Raw genomic sequence first — 21,981 nt, forward strand, 5'->3', positions numbered from 1 at the left:
TTCCGTCTGTGGCACCAGGCATTACCCCTGCAGCCGCTCCTGCTCACTGTGATCTGCTGGAGCCTGCAAGTACAATGCCGATATCCGGCAGAATGCCAGACAACCCAAGTTGTCATTAGATCACTGGGAAAACATGAAGAGTTAAATCAAGACTTTACGGTTTCAATCTTGTTTATGTGTATGATGAACACTCAACACATCCAATATTTGGTAAATGGTTACATGTACACCATTCATTATTTTTATTCCAGCTGGGACTTGCCAGTGTCACATTTTACGTAATTTGTCGTGACAGTGGGAGATTAACTGGGCAATGGAATCCAACAAACTGAGACTGTTTAAACAGAGGTCTCACTTGACGGTGCATTTCTCCGGTCACTCAGATGGAAAGAAGCAAGAATGCACAAATTTTCCAGATTTCTCTGTGCTCTATTATCTTTGTAAATGTTGCCAATTGTCTTCTGATGGAGTCTTCACATGAACCCATCACGAATATGTGCATAATGAAATTTATGCAGTAGTCGTTTCATAGGACCTATGTTGCATTATCACATGATGATGGAACATGTCCTTATATTGAATCATTATTGAAGACATTTAAAAATCGTGATAAATAATAATAATAAACATTGTGTTAATGTTAATTTCAAATGACTGGTAGTAGATAAAGAATGGGGACTGTGGCCATCACATGGAAAAAGTTAGATTTATATGGAAGTGTTGTTGTGCAAAAATTGTACTTGTTGCTGTTAATTGACGTTGTCCAAATTCCTGTTTGTCAGTGTCTGAGATTTAGCAGAGTATTACATTTTATTAGAGAGCTTTATTAACAGAGACATTATGTTTCCTAAGTTAATAACGCTTATTGATTTCAGGTCTGCATAGGACCATCTTTACCTCAGGGCAACATTGCTGTACCCCCTCCACCACAGTCTCCAAGCATTACATCATCCGTGAACCTTCAACCAAATTTGCAGCAGGTTAGTTGTGCAGGTGTATTCCTACAATCTCCTGTTTCACAAAACAGCTGCTGATCTCAGTATTGATAAGCTAACCATTATGGTGAATTCTGTCACAAATGGGACTAAATGCAACAGGAAAAAATACTGGTTACAGCCCATCATAGTTGACAAAATTGACACCAGAAAACTGCCCACAAATGAAAATAAAATAACCGGCTGTGGTGGCCGAGCAGTTCTAGGCGCTTCAGTCTGGAACCACGCGACCGCTACGTCGCAGGTTCGAATCCTGTCTCGGGCATGGATGTGTGTGATGTCCTTAGGTTGGTTAGGTTTAAGTAGTTCTAAGTTCTAGGGGACTGATGACCTCAGATGTTAAGTCCCATAGTGCTCAGAGCCATTTGATCCATTTGAAAATAAAACATCATTACCTTAATAAGAAAAAAGTACAAGAAACATACACTGTGATACCACTGAAGAAAATTTTTGCATAAATCAGACTAACACTTCAGAAAAGCAGACTAAAAATAGGCATCAGAAAACATTGTGTTCACAGATTTGTCATAACGTTGAACAATCCTGTAAATTTGTACATTCAGGTGTCCATAAATTAAACACAATGACTCTGAGTAGATTTACATTGGACTTACAAGAACAAAATTGTACAGACAGTGACATGACACAATGCCTATCAGTCCTACGTATTGCAAGAAAAGGCTGCTTATTACGTACTGTAGAGGAAAACGAACATATTCATATGAAAAACAAGAAATTCCATGGAAGTTCCTTAGAGTTCTTTAATGACAACCTTTCTTTGCTCTGCTAACAGAGATTACACAAATCAGAAGTAGCATTATATAGATGTTATTGCCTATACCTCAGTTACCAATTAAAACTGCATATATTTTGTAAAAAAATTCCTGATTACAGCAGTATAAGCAAAAGATAGATTGCTATTCACAGTGAAGATGACACGTTGAATTGCAGTCAGACATAATGAAAAGACAGTTACACATTAGCTTCCGGCCAAAGCCTTCTTTGGAAAAAGGCAGACTCACACACACACACACACACACACACACACACACACACACACACAGACACACACACATTCATTCAAGCAATTACGACTCACTCTCGCATGACCGCCATCTCTGGCAGCAGCTCAGAGCGGAATATTAATATGACTATCAACCAGCTGTTCATCAGGATGAATGGCCCCGTCAAACTGAGGCCAAAAGCAAAGTAGACCATCTTGCGGTACAACGTCGAGCTGAACATAATATGCTTGACTACTCAAACCACATGGATCCTCCCCCCCCCCCCCCCCCCCCCCCACCTCTCCCTACATTCAGCTTTTCTGAACTGCACAGATAGAAATTATCCCAGCCTCAAGCTATGGTAACCTACCATCCCTGCACCCTCCACCTGACTGTTTCAGCCCCTTTTGTCCTATCACCTCCTCCCTATTCTCATCCCCTAACCTTTTGTGTGTGATACTCTCTGCCTATGTGCTTGCTGGTTTTGATCTTCCCTGCTCCTCTTCTCTTTCCCTCCCCATTCCTCTCCTCCATACCTGGCTCTGTGCCCCGCAGCCTTCCGATGCTGTATATGTTGGAAGTGTAGTTCCAGCACACTCTGCCAGTAGTGCTCTTCTCTCCCCCATCTGTACACTGCTTTCTCTTCCCCTTCCCCACCCCTTCCAGCTTGCTAATTCCTTTCTTAGTGGCAGTTGTATTCTGGTCCAAGCTACCAGAGATGGCCATTATATGTACACAAGGTATGCTTGCTTGTGTGACTGAATGCACGTGTGTTTCCTTTTTTGATGAAGGCTTTGGCAAAAAGCTAATGTCTTTTCACTGTGCCTGTCTGCAACTCAGCGTGCCATCTTCGTGGTGAGTAGCAGTCCGTCTTTTCCTTATGTTGTTGATATTCCACCCTGGAATTTCCATTGTTTTATACTGATTACATATATGTATATATAAATCATGTAATGACATCATTACATGAAAATTACAAAATATTGTCATTGTCATATGCTAAAGAACATTCTTCACATTACAATTAACTGAAAATTCTCATATCCATAAAACATCACTATATACACTGTAAGTAATTTATTATAAGAAATGTTCTTTTGTGTAATACAGTTACTGCTGATGTAGGCAACACCCAAAACTAGTTTGGTAAAATGAAATACTACTGACAAGCAGCTTCTGTTGAACACTTAATTATTATGATGACAAATTTACTAAATGTTTTGGTACAGACAAAATAGAATTACATTTCAGACAAGCCTGCTATTTACAATTAATGAAAGATTCAGTGACACTTAGCAAGTGCTAATATTTATTACTGTTAAACTTTATTCTTTGTTCATCATCAGTGTCATATTGATGTTTGTTCACTGCAGAATTTTTTTTGTTATGAGGTCTTAGTGCAAAGTAATTCCAGGTTCGCGTTGCAACTCCACCTGTTGGCACGGGGGCAGACCGACCTGCTGTAGTCATTAATGTTCCTGCGCCTGGCCACCCTCAGTTCAGCAACAGCATTTCATCTGCAGGATTCACGACTACATTCCAGCAGGTAAACAAATCTGACCTTACATTGTCTAAGAGAAGAACTTGATTGAGAACAGAGCAATTTACAATAAAATTGTAGAATGCAATTTGGTATGCATGTGCACATGAAACTCATATACAGTATACATATTTTAATTTGGGTAGTAAGCTGCTGTATATAATAAGATATGCCTATAACATAATACAGTTGCATTTTTAAAACATTTTAATTTTCTTAAAAAGCCTTTTTGTGATTATATGGTAGTTGTACTGGAATTTTAGTGTCCATTGGTAAATTAAAGTTTTCAGTTTCTTCAATAGTTTTGTCATCCTCTGTCCATTCTTATTTTAAACTAAATTTGCATTCACACTATCTGTTGCACTTGACACTTTCCAGTATCTGATTTATATAATGTAATCTTTTTATACCTCCAGTTCCTGCCCCCCCCCCCCCCCCCCCCCCACACACACACCATTTTTTCCCATATTAAGGTAAATTAGCCTTAAATACTATAGTAAGTGCTTCACTAACAAGTACCCACTTGTGGTCAGGGTTTCCTGTATATGTTCGTCCTAGTACCCTTTGTTTATTGTCTTTATATATCTAGCACATATTTAAATTGCTTTATTTTCAGTGTTTCTAGTTCCTTATTTCCGCGTTTTCTACTATTCACATTTTGCTCCTATGCATTACCATGCTCTTGTAATGAATATATAATTATTTTTTCAAAATTTCTATAGGCTCATGTGAACCAAAGCTGGTCGTCCATAGAATAAATCCTTACTTAATTCACAGCATGCTGAAAAAATTGAATGGGATTATTAAATAAAATCTGAATTGAAGATGGTTTATTTAATTAATAACCCTATTCAGACTTCTGCCAATTCTTAGGTGATTATACATTCAGTTTCATTGTTGGAGTTGACTATTCAACATTTAATGCGGTAATATGAAACTGAAAGGCCTGAAGATAGCATAAGCTTGAAACTGATTGTAATTTAAATAAATGATTTTTAGTTGTTGTGACTGGAAGCAGTTTTTAGGGAAAGTTAGGTAGTTCAAGAGCATCCAATATGGATAAAATAAAATTGCAAATTAAACAGAAAGTTCAAAAATCACAGATGTTTGATTGAATGAATAAGTAATACAGTACAGTGAAAGGCTGACAACTATTGTAAGGATCTCCTGTATAGGATAAAATGAGATGCTGAAAGGAAGCCTTTCAGCTTCACCTTGCAATAGCTGTGGTTTATTAATAAGATTTTATAGTTGTGCTGGCAACCTATCAACAATAGAACTAACAAATTAGGGCACACCTTTCTGTTCAGTGGTTAAGAAAATATTATCCAACTATAACTGTTGTTCAATAATGTGTCTTCTGAGATTCTATGTAAATTTATGTTAGCTCTTCCTCTTTTTGTCGAGGAGAGTATTTCACTCAGTGGATTCTAATTTCCTTTGCTCTCATTGTGAGGTTTGGTTTCAGTGTGTCTGCATTCATCAGCATTGTTGTGAATGTGTTTTTGTACCTTTTTTGTGTTGCTAACTGAGCAATATCCATGGATAGGTTTGCTGGATAAAGAGATTGTCTTAGAACATGTTTGCCAGCCTCAAAGGCATCTTGGGTTGGAAAGAAGTTTTCTATCTGTGGACATGCTTTGTGAATTTGTGCCCCCTGTTGAGCTGTATACACCCCAGGACATCTGGGAAAAACCCAGGAATTATTTGGAATTTTCCATGGTTTTAATTTTAAGTTAATTTTTTTAAAATTTTGACTGGTAAAAACCGATACTCTTAACAAAGAATATTACTATATTTTACAGCAGAATAATACTGCAGCAATAAACCATAAATGAGAGAAAAATACCAAAATAAACTTTAGTTGCAAAAGAAATGCGCCATTTGCAACAACAAAACACCTTTCACACACAAGCATATGCCAACAGCAAAATGTGTCGAAGGCCTTAGGATGAAGACTGTGCAATACTTTGTAACAACAAATAGCTTCTGATGAGTGTGATGTCACAAGTGCTTACTTTGGATTCATTTGAGCAGTTGCCAGCGGGCTCTCACGCATGCACAGTTCAGTCGCAAATGAGTAGTACCTACTCCCGCTTTTCTGACTGATTTAATCCATATGCTAACTGGAAAATTTTTTTTTTATGCACCCAAGTTGCCAGATTTGTGCATATGCAGAGCAGTCTCAAGTTGTACTAGGGAGGGGAAGGGGGAGGGGGGAGGTAGTCACCATGTGACCCATGTTTACATTTTGTGATATTGCTGTATTGTGTACAGCTCCCATGTCAAATGAAAACAAAACTGATTTCAGTGGCCGCGAGCTATCAAAGAATAAAAATACATTCGCATAATTAGAGAAGGCTGAAATATATTATTAATTTTAGTTTTTCGATTTTATTTCATTTCACGTTTTTGTCAGTCAAGCAATAAATGTCTGGCAGAACACTGAAATTATTTTTATGAGTTTGCTAAACAAGTTTGGCTTTTATGAACCTTTTCTGCTGAGGCTGTCAATTTATTTGAAACAAAGCATTTCATTCCACAGTATAGGCTAGTTAATACTGTTTTCAGAATTTCAAGTGCACGTTTTCATCTTCTGGCATGTATGGCATTTTGCCATAATAAGGAATCAAATGAGAGATGGTACAGTACTGGCACACCAACAAAATTTACATTCCGAAAACTGCACTGAAAAGCTACCTAGCAGGTTGGGGCCTACTTCATTGTCAATCTGGACATACGAATGGGCACTCCAAGCCGAATTATGCAATTTAGTGCGGTTTACAAACTTCCGATTCTGCCTGATGCCCTGTTGTTTTTATGACATAATGTAAGATGTCTTAATGCTTTATATGTACCAACTTGGGCTTCCTATGCCATCGTAGTTGCACAAGAGTTGTCACATCTGTTTTCAAGTACATTCTGGCAACTGATGAAAGAATTTGTTTGTAGCAGGTCTCGGGTAAAATATTCCAAATGGTGGTTTGAAAAGCATTGCTTTCCAAGTAAATTTCCTTTTACGTTTTGTGTGAGAATGTGTGAGTTATTTCTTAAATCACAGAGCGTTTGATTCTCGTTTACAACTTAACATTTTGAGGACTGCCCACTTAGAAGAATTTTGAACCCAGAAAACCAGAAATTTGTTTTCATTATTCTAAATTTTATTGGCACATTTGTGTGATGAATCTTACAGTGTAACACATGCAAAAAAGATCAATATTGCATGTGGAAACCAATTGCTTGTCGCTTATTTATCTTAGAGATCAATATTATATGTGAAAGCTTAGCTTTTCTTATAGCTGCACTATGTATATTAGTTTAAACCATTAACTTTTGCTATTTGTGTGTTCACACTACTTAACAATGATGTTGCTTTTCGCTGACTACATCATCTGTCCTATGGTCTGGATATCTGCTGTCATTGGCTGGCGAGATCATGACATGAGCTATGATAGGCTTATAATAAGGCAACATAATCTTGGTTTCCATGCTTTAGAAATTAACATGGTGTGTTTGGTGCATTCAAATGTGCACTTTTGTAATTACAAAAAAATGTAGCGCATCATAATACGAAAATATGCAGCGTATATGGTGCTGCACATCATCAAAAATTTTTCCAAGACTTTTCTTTCTTTTTTTTCTCCCCTTCCTAAAGTGGTGGCGGAAAGTTCTATGCCAATTATGTATAAAATGTCAACCATTCAAAGGATTGATAAGTTTTACAGTTCCACGTAAAAGTATACAGTCACTCAGGAAAAAGTGTATTTTCTAACCGGGAAATCAGGGAATTTTTTTTCCTTGTCCATGTATACACCCTGCATGTGCAAGTGTTCCCAAATGTAATGTAATAGTGGTACTCTGATGATTTTAAACGTTGCAAGATTAGTGAATAGATCACCCATGGCACAAAAAATTCATAGTGCTGAAAATCATATAGGAGAAAAGGAAGGAAAAAGGATTGCTGAAGCAACACCAGCTTATTCTTCACTTGGGACAAGAAAAATTTGACAGACAAAGTAAGACTGACACACTCCTGTAGGCTTTGATATGGATTCTACTTTGTGGCTACAATCAATACAGTGATGATCCCACTTTAAACAAACTCCTACTTAGTGTCAAAGAAACCAGGCAGTTTTCTGGATGCAAATCGTTACTTCAAAGCTGGCTTCATGAGGGTGATTTCCAACATTAAAAAAATTTCATCCTGGACGTTGGTCATTGAGAGAACTGGATTGCAAATTACTGTATTTGCATCTGTCAAGAAGCATTTTGTTTAGTGACATGTGGCCTGAAAAGACCTGGGTTAATTTGTCACATAACTGGACAGAAGGGACCATGCAGCACAAGGTACAACAACATCACTGTTGGGCAAAGTTGCCGTTATAATTGTCTCAACACTGCCACACTTATCATTCAATCAAAACTGAGAATTCCAAGTCATTTTATAATAGTCTGATTCAAAATGTTTCTCTGAATTCAACTCTAGCCATAGAAAACATGCCATACCACACTTTGGTCTGCATGAAGATCCTAGCGAACCCAGGAATGTTTTGAAATTGCTAAATATGTATGGGAATTGGATATATACCTTCTCCCGTCCCCCCTCTCCCTCTCCCCCTTTTCCCCCTCCGCCTCTCCCCCTCCCCCTACTCCCCTTCTCCCTCTACCCTCCCCCTTCTACCCCCTCCCCCTTCTCCCCTCCCCTATCCTCCTCTCCCCCCTCCCCTTCTCCCTCTCCCCCTCCTCTCCACCTCCCCTCCCCCTCTCCCCCTCCTCTCCACCTCCCCTCCCCCTCCCATTTCCCTACCCCTTCCCTGTTTCCCCCTTCCCTGTTTCCCCCTTCCCCTTCTCCCACTTCCCCTCCCCCTTTTCCCCACTCCCCCTTTTCCCCACTCCCCCTTTTCCCCACTCCCCCTCCCTCCCCTCCCCAATTCCCTCCCCCTCCCTCTCCCTCCCCTCCCCAATCCCCTCCCCCTCCCTCTGTTCCCCTCCCCATCCTCCCACTCATCCCTATCCATCTCCCTCCCCCCTCTCTTTGTCCTTCACCCCCCCCTCTCTCTCCCCCCTCCCTCCCTCCCTCCCTATCTTCCTCTCCCACCACCCACCTCGAGCCTAGTTAATTGTTCTTGCAAGCAATTGGGAATTGAAGTTGCATAAAATGAATGGGTAAATCAGTTGCGATCATTGGTACTCAAGGTATGAGAGACCTCACCTGCCGCTGGATCAGTGAGGATAGTAGCTTCAGTGTCAATATTTTGCGTAATTTTAATCTGCAAATTGATGAGATTACAAAGTTTTGAATGATTCAGAGTCTGTAGCGGTATTGTAATTATAAGCTAATAAGTCACAAATACAACTTTCCTATTTTCTGTTAAAAGTGACCACAGGGAAGGAGAAAAAGCACGTAGTTGTGCATACAATTTTTATTTAACAACATTATGAGAGGGGAAAGTTGTTACTCGTCATATAGCGTAGATGCTGAGCTGCACATAGGCACAACTTGTGAGAGTATTTTTGTTGTGCCTATCTGCGACTCAGCATCTTCGCTATAGAGTGAGTAGCAACTTTCCTTTTCATAGTATTGTTAGATTCCATTCTGGATTTTCCATTGTTCAATTTTTGTTTAAAATTATTATGAGGAGAAAGAATATATATGGGAGAAACAGTTTCTCTAATAATTTAAATGCCTTGCTGTCATAGCTAAAACTGTGTGTGAGAAAAGAAATTAAACCGACCCTTTTCGCAGCACAGCATAGTATAGCATTTTTATTCTCACAACCATTTTTAAAAGAAGACCTGTGCAACACGGTTTAAATAAAATATGTAAGTTGTGTCTGTCCAAAGATTCATTAGATTATCATGTAAAAACTTGAAGTAAGTAGGTCGAGAACTTCTCAAGATTTTTTCGTAACAACAAACAAGCAAACAATGAAATATCCATGATGGAATATAACAATATTATGAGAAGGAAAGTTGCTACTCACTATATAGCTGAGATGCTGAGTCGGAGATTGGTTTCAGTTGCCTGAGTCTGCAGTTGTGTGTGAGTTGCATTTGAATGTGTGCATGTGTCTAGTGTTGACGAAGGCCTTAATGGCTGAAAGCTTTAATTGTGTGTCTCTCTTTGTTGTGTCTACTGTGACACAGCATCTCCGCTATATGGTAAGTAGCAACTTTCATTCTCATAATGTTATTTTTGATAACTACATTCGACAGTGAATACTGTCTATGTAGTAGTATAGATTAGTCCAGTGGAAGAAAACAGATACTTTGTTTTGGGCAAAGAGAAATTTTCTATAGGTGGAAAATTTAACCTGGAATGAAAAATGTAGAGTTAATGGAAGTTCTCACTCAAACTCTGCTGAAAAGTGAACAAACTGGTAAAGGCAAATGTTTATAATATTTATCTGTATCTTGCCATTTCAGTGCAGTTGCACTTGGAAGGGCCCGGCTGAAAAGTAATGTGACAAGGAACCGTATAAAGTCTATGGAGCTTGAGAAGCCTGTGGAAGAATCTTAAGTTGATAGTTACACTAAGAAGCTAGGGCAGGAGATACAGATTCGTGAAGGATTGCTGAAAGAACAGGTTGAAGATGTGGTCATGTCTACCAGCTCCAGGACAGTTCTAGGACTGAGGAAGAGGACATAATTGATAGTATTTATGTGGGATGCATTAATTCAGTTATTGTATTTGGCATTGTTGTTCCATTATTCCATAGCAGTTCTTCCCCAGTAGCTAGCTAATAACAACATAGCAATAAGTAGGCATGATATACTTGCTCCATGCCGACAGCAGTGCACTACCAAGCTAAACTGTCAGGAATTAAAGAGTTATTTCTTCCTGACTTCTAAAAAAAATATGTATGTCCTTTTGCAAAAAGTAATGTTAATGTTTGTTACCCTTACTCTTTTGTTCTTATTCTGAAATTTCTTATACCTTGTTTACAGCTTGTGCAAATTTCAAGCTAAATAACAGTGGCAGATGCAGTCCTTTTTAATAAGAGCTTGTTTTTGTTGTGATTCTTTATTTTCTCCCAGTGTATCTGTTGATCAAACAGTCCAAGGGTGCACTGCCGGTTCACAGCGTCCAATGGGTTCAATATTTTGCTGATCAGACATGTCCTTGTTGTAAGGTGCACTGGCAAACTGAACACCTGATGGCGTGGACTTTACCTGCCAGAACCTTGAGTACAACTCCCAGGAAATAGACTGCATTTACAAATGGTCAGTCATTATGATTCCTGACCTGGCATTGGATTAATGGTGTTACCTAGATGGCAGCTAATTCCATTCATATGAAGACCACAGGATGTCAAATATAAAAATTCTCACAGCTTTGTAACAAACCATCACTGGAAGCCCCGTGCAAGATGGCATAAATATGACTGACATGGAGCTGAGTGATGGTGCAGTTTCAGTTCTGGAGAAGGGGCTAACCTTTTCTCACACACCTAAGTTCACACTGGTTGCAGACATCCTCAGTGCAGTTGAAAAAGTTACAGCGACTACTGTCTGAAGCAGCTGAAGAAGTACATCATGAAATCTGCTGTGCTCTGAAAAGAACTCAGCCTACGAAGTCGAACATTGGCAGCATAGAGAGGGCGGCTATTTGGGACTGGAGAAAATAGCCTGAGATTGTCGTCTTACCTGCTCACAAAGACAGTGCTACTGCTGTTCTTTCACACAAGGACTAAATTGAGAAGATGCAGGGCCTGCTAGATGACAAACACTGCAGGAATATCAATGCTGACCCCACAAAGAAGGTGGAGAACAAGGCTAGGGCTCTTCTCAAGGACGCAGATTTACCAGAAAGGATCAGCAAAAAACTGTTACCTCATCGACCTGTACCAGCAAGATTTTATGGAATTTCTGATGTTCACAAAGATCAAATGCCATTGCACCCCACTGTCAGCAACGTTATAATACCTGTGCATTTAGTGGCAAAATACCTGACAGAAATCCTTAAGTGGGTAAATGCACTCATCATGTCCGCAATTCTGTGGATTTTGTGAAACACCTCGACAACTTCAGGTGAAAGACTCGGATATCCTTGGAAGTTTTGATGTCATTTAGTTATTCACAGTGTACTTCTAAAAGAGTCACTAGAGCTTATTGTCAGAAATTTTACAAGAAGACCGACCTTTTCAGGTGTGTCTGACCTCCCATATTTTCTGTTCAATGGAGAATACTATCAACAAACAATTTCACAATGCGCAGTCCAATCTCACCTGTGGTCGCGAATTTGTATATTGTATACCTTTGTTTACCTCGAGGAAGAAGCTCTGGCATCATCCAAATGGAACCCCACATTTTTTGCCATTATGTGGATGACACATTTGTCATCTTGCCCCATGGTAGGGACCAACTTCCTGACTTGATTACACATTTGGACTCCATGCATCCTAACACCAAATTCACTATGAGGACTGAAGCAGAAGGAAGATTACCATTCCTGGACATCATGGTCAATTGAAGAACTAATGGCATCCTGTCATGCTCTCTGCCGCACCACAGCTGTACAACCTGTGGAGATGGAATAAGTCATGGAGGAAGTGGCAGCCAATGCCTTTATACCATAAAGTGGTATACTATCGGGGAAAAATTGGTTGCATATTGAAGAAGTACAGAGTAAAAATGTCTTTTGCCCATCCAATAAAACTTAGCATTATTGGAAAACATCAAAGATGATTTCGGTTGTCTCTGGGCCATGTTGCAATGAAGCAAACCCCCACAGTGCACTGTAACCGTTGACTGATTGACACACACATCTTTTCCTGTTCCTTCATGTGCCTTGTGTTGGAGCCAGCCTCCTTTTGGCTCTATAGCCATACTGACCTCACTGTATGACATCAAGCTTACATGTACGACTAAGAGACCTGGGGCAACACACTCCAGCACTTTCAATCATTTCCACCAAGTTACTTTACCTATCTCATCTTTAAGGGCGGACGTTGATTAAAAACACACACTATTTCAAAAATGCACCAAATCCACAGTTTTGGAGATAATTCAGTGAAATTTTGTACCAAGTTTTACATGAAAGTAACACATTTACATATAAAATCCTTTGATTATATATATTCAACTTTGTTTTGAATGAAATTTGAAGTTTTATTTTCAAAAAATAATGTATGTTCCTTTTCTCAGAAAGTATTAAAGAGATTTCTACAAAAATTTCTGTGTTTCATCTATTTATATGTTGTATATCTCAGCTTGCAATCAGAATTTCAAAATTTGCACTTGAGACAACGTTTATTAGGTTTACAGAAATATGTGTACAAAATTTCATAATTCTAGCATTCATAGAATCTGAGGAAAAGGTACATAAACTTTAAAAAACAAACTTTTCGGGAAAAGCAATTTGAAGTTTAACCTCTTTTCCTTATTTCACTTCTTCAGAAGGCACTTGAGTTGTCTTTCCCTTCAAGGCTTCTCTTCTTGTTTCTTGCTGTCTGTCTTCTTTCCTTTACCAGGTCTTCAACTGACTTTTCAGCTGCAGAGACGCACTGTAAATCTATATTTCTCAGGATGTCAAGAGTAAAATTTCCTACCTTGAAGCACATTCTTTCTAATACCTTCATTTTCCTGATGTTCCCATCATTGAATACAATAACTGCATAATAAGTTGCAATTCTGAGAACTGTAGAAGATGCAAATGTGTTTTTAGGGCCTCTTTTCCAGATGAGTGAATTTAGAGACTCATTTGGATTTTGGATTTTGCCACGAACACACTTTTTGAGAAGTGCAGGATCATCCAGAAACCTGTCATTGGGCTTGACAAGATCGAAGATACAATTTGGAAGCCTCTCCTTGCGAATGTAGGGGTTGTTATCTTACTGAGCTTGGCTTGGCAGGGAGGCCGCGTCACACTGCACTGTAACTGTTGACTGATTGACACACACATCTTTTCCTGTTCCTTCATGTGCCTTGTGTTGGAGCCACTTTCAGGCACTTTGGATGCGATTTCAACATTGAAACATTGGGAACTTATTCTCCATGAGTTGTACTAACAAATAAAAAATAAATTGAAAATTTACATTGTTGGTCAGTTTCGCCAATGACCCCCCTTTTGTTTTGCAGTGCAGTGTAGATAAAAATACAGCTAGGAAGAGAGATTAGAGTTTAACATTCTGGCAATAGAAAGGTCATTAGAGAGCACACACTTGAATCAGGGTAGGAAATGGGCTGCATACTTTAACAGAAACTTTCTGGCATTTGCCTGAGTGTTGAAGGAAACCATGCAAAACCTAAATTTTTCTGATTGAACAAGTATTTGAACTTCCACAGGGAAGTATAAGTAAAGCTGTTAGAGAACTGGAAGGGAAAATATTGCAGGAAATGTGTAGACAAGAAAAAGTAAATAGAGTATCTGGGATTGGATGGATGAAGAGGAGGAGTAACATTAATGAGAATCATGACTACCATTCCACTGTGTGTGTGTGTGTGTGTGTGTGTGTGTGTGTGTGAGAGAGAGAGAGAGAGAGAGAGAGAGAGAGAGAGAGAGAGAGAGAGAGGTGCGGGGAAGTCATCTGCAAAGCCTATCACAACAGGTGTAGCAAAGAAAATATTCCAGGAAAACCTGGATGGAGGTAGTACAAGAAAACAGCAGTGGAGTAAAAAGGTGGAAAAGGTTGTAAAAAGAACTAGCAACCCATCTCAGCTTTGCACCAGTAGCACTAAATATCTACGGCTGGAAGATTTGTCTGGTGTAGCGGTAATTTTGTTTACGGGCCAGGGCAAGGAGTTATGATCAGGAATCGGAGAACAATATTAGGTAACTGAATATCATTATTTTCTTAAAAGTTAAACAATTTAAGTGGCATATCCCACTTGTCAACATACTCCAGCGCCAAAAATCGCACATGGAGTTCTCGACTGCAACCCATTAACGAAGCGAACCACGCATTCAGGGTGATGTCCCACCAATGGAAGGGGTGTGTTAGCTCGCAGCTCCCATTATTGCCACAAAGTTTCACTCCAAATGCCAGTTAAGTATGGAACAGATAACATTTATGTCTGTTGAGAAATTGCTGACCCCAGTGTCAATCAGCCAGGAGTAACAAAATTTGGTTCCTAAGAGTAACCTTCACATACAGACAGAAAAATGCAACTGAGGGCTATGAATTCATCATGGTTCAGCCAGTTTTATTGAATATTTATAAATTATATACACAAACATTTCTGTGACTCCTATCTATTAGTGAAAATGGCTGAAAATCCCTACAATAATTCCTGATATGTACATACAAACAGAAGAGACCAGACAACTAGAGAAGAGAAGAAGAAGATGGGAATACAAAGACGGAGATAGGAGATGGGAAGGGGTGGGGATAATCACAATAGTTGGTCCTACTTTGATTGTAGTGATTAATTAAAGTGAACAATTACAAATTTCCCATGAGGATACGAAAAAATTCAATAGATTCTTTGTGGTGTTGGTCCCAGAATACCAGGATTGTTCTTAAAAGTAAATAAATAATTTAAAACAGAAAATAAGTATTGGTTGAGACCGTATAACAAAATAGTATCCCATAAAAGGAAATAAAGTTACACAGTTGACAATGTACAAATTGCTCAACATTGTAAAACCAGTCATCTGCCTCTGCCTGCTAAGCATTGATTTTCCTATCTTAATTTGACTATTACAGCTTTCTTCCATTACCAGAGCAAAAGCTGATAAATTTTGTCACTTAGGTTTATTTTTCTTGATTCATAGTGGTGTCCTTTTGCCCTATTTATGCATACAAAAATAGACAGAAACAAGTAATTTTTTGGTTCACAGTGTTTGATGATATTTATCGCTATACCATATGATATTTGTTCATATAAGCAGTAAGTGGTGGTGCTGTTTGCTGATCAATCAATGATTTTAAAAGTGCTGCTGTTTGTGGGGGGTGGGGTTGGGGGTGGGGGGGAGGGCGATTGTAAGAGCAGAAGTGTGGTAGTTGATTTGTACTGTACTGCATTAAATGTTTTATCCTTGATAGTTGTACATTGTAATAGAGATATTCCGTGCATCCTACACCCCTCTCTCTCTCTCTCACACACACACACACACACACACACACACACACACAAAAATTCTGTTTTTTGCCCCTCCCCGAGATGGCTGTTGCTCTTTGGCTTTAACCCTTCATACATTTTATGTATCTAACATCCTTGCTTTACTGTTAGATTAAATGGATGTACATTATGTTGTCATGCGCCATTATGGGCCATAGCAGTTGGTACAATGGAAAAGACAATGTTTTCATTTCTGCTTTACTTTTGAAATGTTATTAAAAAGATTTTTAAGATGATGTAAACAAAAAAAAATTACAAATGTCTGTGTATGTGCGGATGGATTAATTTACAAATGTCTGCTTGTGTCTGTGTATGTGCGGATGGATATGTGTGCGAGTGTACACCTGTCCTTTTTTCCCCCTAAGGGAAGTCTTTCCGCTCCCGGGATTTGAATGACTCCTTACCCTCTCCCTTAAAACCCACATCCTTTAGTCTTTCCCTCTCCTTCCCTCTTTCCTGAAGAAGCAACCGTCGGTTGCGAAAGCTAGAAATTCTGTGTGTGTGTTTTATTTATTGTGCCTATTTACCGGTGCTTTCCCACTTGATAAGTCTTGGAATCTTTGTTTTTAATATAAAAAGATTTTTATATGTATACATTGGGTTAGCTCTACTTCTAGTTAATCTTTTTTTACAAGTATGAAGTAATTTCAGAGATGGTGGTGTTTGTCAGTGTCGTACTATTGTGTTTCTTTATGGTTTACAATGAATGACTTTGTGTCACTGCAGAATATGATTGTTGTTTGTATACTGCATATGTGGAGCTGCTGCTGTTTACTGTACATTACTTTTAAATCTCCTGCTGTTTATGGAAAAAAAATTTAAAAAGCTTAAGTGTGGTAGTTGACATGTTTATTGTAGTAATTGTTTTATCCTTGATGACTGGAAATATTAATTCCTGCATCCTGACAGTGCACCCCCTTGTGAGGTTTCCTTGTGGCAGTGTACAAAGTAGACTATCAGTTGTATGTTTGTACTGCCACTGTTCATAAAAACTTGACCTTGTACATACACAGGCTTAACATGATTTGCATGTTACTAAGGAAAATACCATTTGGTCTGTCTGGTGTGTGTGTCCCAATACAATAGGCTATTTATCCTGTAGTAAGCACTCAATTTTTGTAGCAATTTATAATTTTACTGTACACAGAGGATGATCTGAAAATGGATTCAGGTGAACCAAAGCTATTCATCAATTTTTAAAATTAAAATAATAAAATAATAAAATAATAAAAAAATTCGCTGTATCTTGCAACTTTTAACTTTTCCTGCATCTTACTGGTTAACACAAGTTGCTGTCCCCTTATTAACCCAGTATGCTGGAAATCCAGAATCAATTAACTTTGTAGTATGTTAATTAACTTATGTTGCAGTATTATTCTAAACTTCAGGTACATACATGTACATGGAAGTAATGTGATCATATCAAAGCAAAATGGCAACTTCAGATTTTTAGTGGTGTGTGCTATTGGATATGCATGACTTTAATTATCAAAGTTGGCTTTACATTGAGGGGAATTATATATGATTTCTACATCGCAGATGGATTTGTACTATTGAAGAGCATTTTTATTTTTGGGATTGTAACTATTTACCTTTTAATCAGATTGTCCTAAAAGATAACATATTAAGATGCCCTTCACATTTATCAATCTACAGAAGGAAAAGGCAGAGGATACCAAAGTCGGTGATAAGTGTGATGAACCAAAATCAGATTTAATATTTCTAATAATCATGTCCAACCAACCCAGTATGGTAATGAAACAGTAGTTAAAAATTTATAGTGCATGGTCATGGGTTATGGCTTTGACGAAGTAATACTGCAACATATATCTTGTCTTTGTAAAGTGGACTATATTGCCCATTTCCTGCCGCATCATCCTTGATTTTCATTGGGGGGGGGGAGACTGATTTTAAAGTGTGTACTTTTGCGAGGTCTGATTTCAAACAATGTAAACAAGTCTTTACAAACCTGTGATTGATTCACAAGCAATTGTAATTTGTATGGAAAGCTAGATTCTCCAAAATGTACTGTGAAAAATGATACTTCTTTTATGTATATAGTGTGCATAAATATATCTCTTTCTTTAGCACATTCAAGATGATATCAGTCATCCTTGAAGTTTTAGTTTCATGCCTCTCTCCCATTCTGTACAAAATTGTTCTGTATCATTTTCCTTTCAGAAGTAATGTTTATGGGTTTCAGACACAGTCACCAGCATCTCTTTCGCCTAGCTGTTCAGGTTCAGGCAGTTACCCTGTATTGGGAACTTTCTCTAATAGTTCTTCTCACAGTTCCAGTTTTCCTGTGAATGTTCAACAGGTCAGAAGTAATTAATACTGTCACATTTTGTGTATGACTATATGTTTCATTTTTTGCTCCTGCACATCATAGGGAATACTTTATTTTGCTCCAAGTAGCAAGACAGTTGGGTTTCCACCTTTTTTTCTTAACAGAAAGGCCTGAAAATCTTTTACAGTAGCAGTATGATCCCTGTTCAGTTTTACCCAAGTTTTACTATTTTCTTGCTGTTTTGCAGCAACCTTCCAGGTGCTAAATAGCTCATTTAATTTTTGCATTTAATTTTTCTTAAACACTATTTTCAGCTATAGTGAAGTATTATTTGATGTTTATTTACAATTTTTAAATATCGTGATGCAGCTTGTGGCAGATTTATTGAAACCCTCCAATTTTTGCGAGAACGTTTTCAATTAAAAGTCCAATAAATTATTGTATATATTTGGCAATTGCATTATGCTCTCTGCTTAACATTTTAGTAATGTTTTATAAACATTTTCACATAAGTAGGCACGTAGTAGCATACCTTGAGATCTAACCATTTTATGCCTGTCTGGAGAGCTGTTAATATATTTACATCTTTTAATTATTGTTATTGTCTTCATGGGTTCTTTTTTATGAAAAACATCAATTTCTGTTGTTATAGGCATTTGGTACTCAATAGCATGGATATTAGTATCTTATATTTTCCTTGCCATATTGTTCATGCAGAAATGCATGCATGTGTGAAAATATGTAAACTTAAAGTAATTTTTAATCATGTGTAACTGAACTTAGTTTTGGGTTTTCAGGTCCCTTACTTTTGTGTCTGTTTGTGCACTGGCCATTTTTCTTTACATTCCTTCCCCTTTTAGCATAGAAAGATTGTTTGCTTATGTGGTTTCACAACCAAATGATCCATATCTTCCAGCAAATAAGAGAATAGCTGTTAAGAGTTGTCAAATTCCCAACAATATTCAGTGAAATTTTGCATTACTTTTCAGGAAATAATAAGCATTAGCTGTACCAAAAACTAGTCATCTGGCATGTCAAATTATTATAAATGCAGTTGTCAATGAGATCAGTAGCCTGTGACACTGAGACAATGCCATACAAGTTTGTCCAGTTTTTCGTGTAAAGTTGCAAAATATACGTTTTTTTTCTTTAAATTGGGTAGTGTGTAGGCGATTTTGAACAATGCCGAGAACAAGAAAGGTGCTAAAATACTGTTTAATTATGACCCATAAATGTTAAAGCTTTTCATGACACTCAGTGTTGCAAATTATCATATAGAAAAGTGCATGATTTGTATGGCATATCTAGATTGAATCTATAAAATAAAATCCAGAAGGATTGGGAGGACAAGCAGTACTAAATGAGGAGGAGGAAGAAGAAGAAGAAGAAGAAGAAGAAGAAGAAGAATTGTTGAAGTAAGGTACTTTGAGTGCTGCATATTGAGGATTTCTTTTTTCCAATTGGATATTAGATATTTAGTGAAAGGCTACATTGATTAATCTGGTCAAAAAGAGAAGAAACTTTCTAGCAACATACCAAGAGAAGAATGGGCAAATTTATCTCTCAAGCAGCATTCAGAAAATCCCTGTTCACTTAAGCCAAAATATTAAAAGAGCTTGTGCACAAATGATTAAGACGACTGTTAAAATGTATTTCTCAATTATAAAGTAAGTGTTGAAAAATCCTCTACCTAGTAACATAATCAACTATGATGAAACAAAATCTGGTCAAGTAGCAGATAATTACAAAACGAGGGAGTTAGCATGCTAAAAAAGTGATAGATTCATCGAAATCTCATATTTTGATAAAGATTGCAGCAAGTGCCGATGGTAAATTGCTTTCTGCATATATACTTTATGAATCCGAGTATTAGTGGGACACGTGGCAAAAAGGTGGCCACAAGAGTGGATGGTTTGATTTGCTGATATTTGAAGACTGGTTCTTTACAGTTGCTTTGCCCTGTTTGGAGAAGGAAAATGAGCCAACAGTGATGATTGGGAGTAATTTATCCCATCACATCTTCACATGTTATCGAGGAGTGTGAATGGAACAGCATCTCATGCATTCTCCTCCCCGTAGTAACACCCACATCCTCCAATTGCTGGATATAAGCTGCTTCAGACTAGTGAAAGCAGTGTGGCAAGCTATATTAAGTGAATGGTAGTAGTACAGTCGCAGGGATATTTTTCCATCTTTTCTGGTGCAGACTAAAAACTAAACTCCATCTAGCCAGGCCTGGTAAGGCCCAAAGGTACTGACTGACTGTTGTGTCATTATCTGCAGTCTAACATAACCTATGCAATTTATGGTGAAAATAATCTGAAAACAGTCAAAATCAATCCATTTGACGATATGGTTTGTTATTAAATTTATATCTTCGATGAAAATGGGTTTATTTCCTATTTGAAATTTGATTTGTCTTTAGTTTTGAATTTCTATCACTGATAAGTGTTTTGTCAAAGTGCTCAATATATTTCTATTTTCAAGCCCTTGTTGTTTGTTAAAAATGTTATTTGATTGTCAAACATGCGCGATTTCTGTTACCCCAACTTGGGGTAAGTGCACTCTGAGGGGTAAAATGTAATTTTTGAAGGGGTCGAAACAAAAGGGTTCAATTTTATTTCGATTATGAAACTACATTACTCTTTAAAAGAACATCACTATTATCACTAATTTATAAGACTAATGTATATTACATAAGTTGCCAATTCTTTTATTTTATTTTATTTTTTATCAAATTCCAGCATTAACATGTGACATAATGTGGTGGTGGTTACAGCTTGTGAAACAAATGTGTGAATATCTCTTCCTCACATAGTCTAACCAGTACACACACATTTAGTGTTTTGAACTATGCATCTATAGCAATAAAACTGGGACACATATGTCACATATACTTAAGTAGATCTTGAAGATACCCTCTGCAAGTTCTAGGTAATTCTCACAATGGACCAGAAATTTCTTCATTGTTCACTTTGCAAACAGATAACTGAACTAATTGACAGCACAATACCGTAGTAACAGTGTAATGGCTACTACCCTGCTGTCAAGTGCATGCAGTATTATTATTATTTATTTATTTATTTATTTACACCTCGAGTTTGATGGGACCAAAATGAGGAGCAAATCTCCAAAGTCATGGAACGTGTCAGTACATGAAATTACATCATAAAACTAATAACAGCTAACATAAATGTTTATGACACGAAAAAAGTCAGTCCATAAGTTTAAGTAAATGCAATCAACAATACAATAAGAATCAGCTTAATTTTCAAGGAACTCCTTGACAGAATAGAAGGAGTGACCCATGAGAAAACTCTTCAGTTTTGGTTTGAAAGCGCATGGATTACTGCTAAGATGTTTGAATTCGAGTGGTAGCTTATTGAAAATGGATGCAGCTGTATACTGCACACCTCTTTGCACAAGAGTTAAGGAAGTCTAATCCAAATGCAGGGTTGATTTCTGCCGAGTATTAACCGAGTGATTATTATTATTATTATTATTCGCAGTCGTCAGACACAAAAAAACTGTCAGTACAGAAGTAAGGAGTCCAAAAATCAAAGGATTTACAAACATAAGGTACGGAGTACTCTTTTAACTTACTTGATTTTAAATGTGAGTACATGGTTTGGGTAAGCACCTGTCCCTAGGAAGAGGAGCAATGCAGAGGAAGCATATTAGGTAACAAGTGTCTACAGTCATTGTGAATATTTAGCTTTCTTTGCTGAGAGGGTGTTGTAGGTAGCACACATTGTGCACTGAGAATTACTTCATTACTCTATAAACATAGATTGTTTGAAATAAGCAGTCCCATTTTCTTGTTGCCTCATTATCTTGAGCTTTAATGAAACACCTAACAAACTAAGTACTTTGTCAAATACTTTTCATCAATTTACAAGTAAAAGTGTTCATAGAAAACACTCTTCAATTCTAAAGTTCAGTTAGGAGCTAAAGTTGGTTGACAGTGGGAATAAGTGGGGGCTTGCTAGCTGATATCTGAAACATTATGCATATTTGCAAAGAGATTGAGGGGCTGGCCAGTACTTACCTTAGCTCAGTACAGCCGATAGATACACAAAAAACAACCGA

At 37.7% G+C, this 21,981-nt stretch overlaps 1 protein-coding gene across 6 annotated transcripts in view; it reads left to right on the forward strand.

The window, feature by feature from the left end:
- The window catches only part of LOC126284451 (zinc finger protein 333-like), a 166,677-nt gene that overhangs the window by 61,546 nt on the left and 83,150 nt on the right, over nucleotides 1–21,981 (forward strand). For 4 of the 6 annotated variants that reach the window (XM_049983375.1, XM_049983383.1, XM_049983401.1 and 1 more), the window contains 2 exons: nucleotides 876–980; nucleotides 3,414–3,545. In XM_049983375.1, coding sequence (XP_049839332.1) covers nucleotides 876–980; nucleotides 3,414–3,545 — 237 coding nt within the window. The remainder of the gene's footprint in view (nucleotides 1–875; nucleotides 981–3,413; nucleotides 3,546–21,981) is intronic. The other 2 variants (XM_049983393.1, XM_049983412.1) reach the window with 1 other exon arrangement.

The sequence above is a fragment of the Schistocerca gregaria genome, chromosome 1, assembly GCF_023897955.1.
Source record: "Schistocerca gregaria isolate iqSchGreg1 chromosome 1, iqSchGreg1.2, whole genome shotgun sequence".
Taxonomy (NCBI): domain Eukaryota; kingdom Metazoa; phylum Arthropoda; class Insecta; order Orthoptera; family Acrididae; genus Schistocerca; species Schistocerca gregaria.